Source organism: Drosophila bipectinata, chromosome 4 (assembly GCF_030179905.1).
Source record: "Drosophila bipectinata strain 14024-0381.07 chromosome 4, DbipHiC1v2, whole genome shotgun sequence".
Lineage (NCBI taxonomy): Eukaryota > Metazoa > Arthropoda > Insecta > Diptera > Drosophilidae > Drosophila > Drosophila bipectinata.
In genome coordinates, this window is record NC_091740.1 from 4080077 (window position 1) to 4082287 (window position 2211).

General features: G+C 47.9%; 1 protein-coding gene across 1 annotated transcript; it reads right to left on the minus strand.

Moving 5' to 3' along the window:
- Positions 1–312: 312 nt before the first annotated feature.
- Positions 313–1934, minus strand: LOC122322183 (uncharacterized). Its single transcript, XM_043213655.2, has 2 exons — positions 491–1934; positions 313–341 (listed from the first exon to the last, which is right to left on the minus strand). Exons 1-2 carry the CDS (start codon positions 1932–1934, stop codon positions 313–315), a joined length of 1473 nt encoding a protein of 490 aa, XP_043069590.2.
- Positions 1935–2211: the final 277 nt, after the last annotated feature.

Genomic DNA, 2211 nt, shown 5'->3' on the forward strand with positions numbered 1-2211 from the left:
AGAAGTGGTGATAGAGGACATCCTTGCTTGACGCCTGTGTTCGTCTGGAAGGGTGCACTAATTTTCCCGTTGTGCAGTACCGCCAGCTCAGCATCATCATACATAGCTTTCACTATGTTTATGATTTTCACTGGCACTCCCTTTCTTGCAAGTGCCCTCCATATCGCTGCTCTGTCTACCGAATCGAATGCCTTCTGGAAATCTATGAACAGGAGGTACAGCGGCAAGCGCCATTCCACAGTTTTTTCGGTTATTGCGCGTAGTGTGTTTGCCTGGTCTACGCAGCTCCTGTGTGGTCTGAAACCTCCTTGTTCATCTCGTATTGTTGGCTCTATTTTTTCCTGAAGACGTTCGTTTAGTAGAGTGGCTAGTACCTTGTAACTTGTGTTCAACAGGGTAATGCCTCGCCAGTTGTTGCAGTCACTGAGGTCTCCTTTCTTCGGTAGCTTAATGATGATTCCTTTTTTCCAGGATGTTGGGATCCGCTCACTTTCCCATATATTATTGAAATGTGGATGCAGTGTTTCGGCCATTAGTTGCGTGTTAATCTGTAGAAGTTCGGCCGGTATGCCGTCATCTCCAGCCGCTTTGTTGCGTTTTAATTTCCTGATTGCATCCTTTATTTCTCTAATTGATGGTGCCGTGGGTGATACTCTGAGGTTATGGCTCGGTACAATACTCCTGAAGTTATCTTGCGTGCTGCTCGGTTGTTCTGTGCAGCTGATCTCCATAAAGTGCTGTCGCCATCTCTGGAGTTGTGCCTCATCACCAGTAAGGAGTCTTCCCTCTGTGTCCCGCACTGGTTGGGTTCGTCTATGGCAGCTTCCGGTCAGTTGACTAATTATCTGGTACAGTGAGCGCATGTTGTTCGTGTTGGCTGCGCTTTCTGCATTTTCAGCGAGCTTGTCCAGAAGTTTCCTTTTGTCGTTTCGTGCTGATTTCTTCACCATCTTGCACAGCTCTTTGTGTTCGTCGCGAGCTCTGCAGTCATGATCTGCTTTCGACTTTAGGCTGTTCCGTTTGCTGATAAGTTCCCAAGTGTGCGCTGATGTCCAATCCGTGCGCCTGCGTTGTCGGGTGCCAAGCATCTCCTCCGCGGTGCTCCTCAGTATACTGCATGTTTGTTCCCATGAGTGATTCAACGGTTGTGTTGTCATCTCTTCACGCAACGTTGTGGCCATTCTGGTGGATAGGTTGGACTCACTCAGCCGTTGTATGTTAATGGGAGGCGGTCTTCTTGTGGTCCTGTTGACAGTGTTGCTATTTCGTCTGAGCTTGATTAAAAGCTCTCCGATTATCAGCTCGTGGTCACTTCTCCTATTTCTAACATCCATTAACGAGCGTCTCCATTTTCTACTTATGCAGATGTGGTCGATTTGGTTGCGAGTATGTCCATTCGGAGAGGTCCATGTGTATTTATGGATTTCCTTGTGGGGGAATGCAATGCCACCAATAACCAGTTGGAAGGTCTGACATAAGTCGATTAGCCTGTCACCATTATTGCTGCGTGTGCCAACACCATGTCGGCCCATGATTGTTTCCAATCCGTTGTTTTTGGGGCCGATTTTCGCATTGAAGTCTCCCATAAGAATTTTTATGTAACCTCTTTCGATCCTAGTGAGTGAGGATGTGAGGGCGTTGTAGAAGTCGTCTTTGATGTCATCGCTGGCGTCTTCTGTTGGGGCATAGCACTGCACGATGGTGATGTGTCTAGCTTTGCATCGGAATCTGGCAATGATGATTCTGTCGGATACTGGGCTCCAGGAAATTAGTGCCTGTTTGTACTGTTTGGACACATATATCCCGACTCCGCTCCTGCCTCCATCCTTGGTCCCGCTGTGCATCACTAGATTGCCGCTTGATGTTGTTGTTGTCCCGTTGCCTCTCCATCTCATCTCACTGATGCCTGCGATTGCGATCCGCATTTTCTCCATTTCTCCTTCAAACTGCGCCAGTCTGGTTGGTTCCATTAAAGTCCTCACGTTCCATTGTCCAATTCGTGTCCGTTTCGATATGCGAATGGTCGTCAACGGGTTGGGCGGGTGGTTGGTTTCTTCTCTTCTTGTATTAGTTTCGTTAATCGGTTTTTATTCGGTTGATCCGGTGATTAGCCAGGTGCAACCAGGCAGAGGTGGGGCTGCCACCTGTCGATATCTGGGAATACCGTTTTTCGACCTCACATGTTTAGTAGCATCGAAAAAGAGACCACTA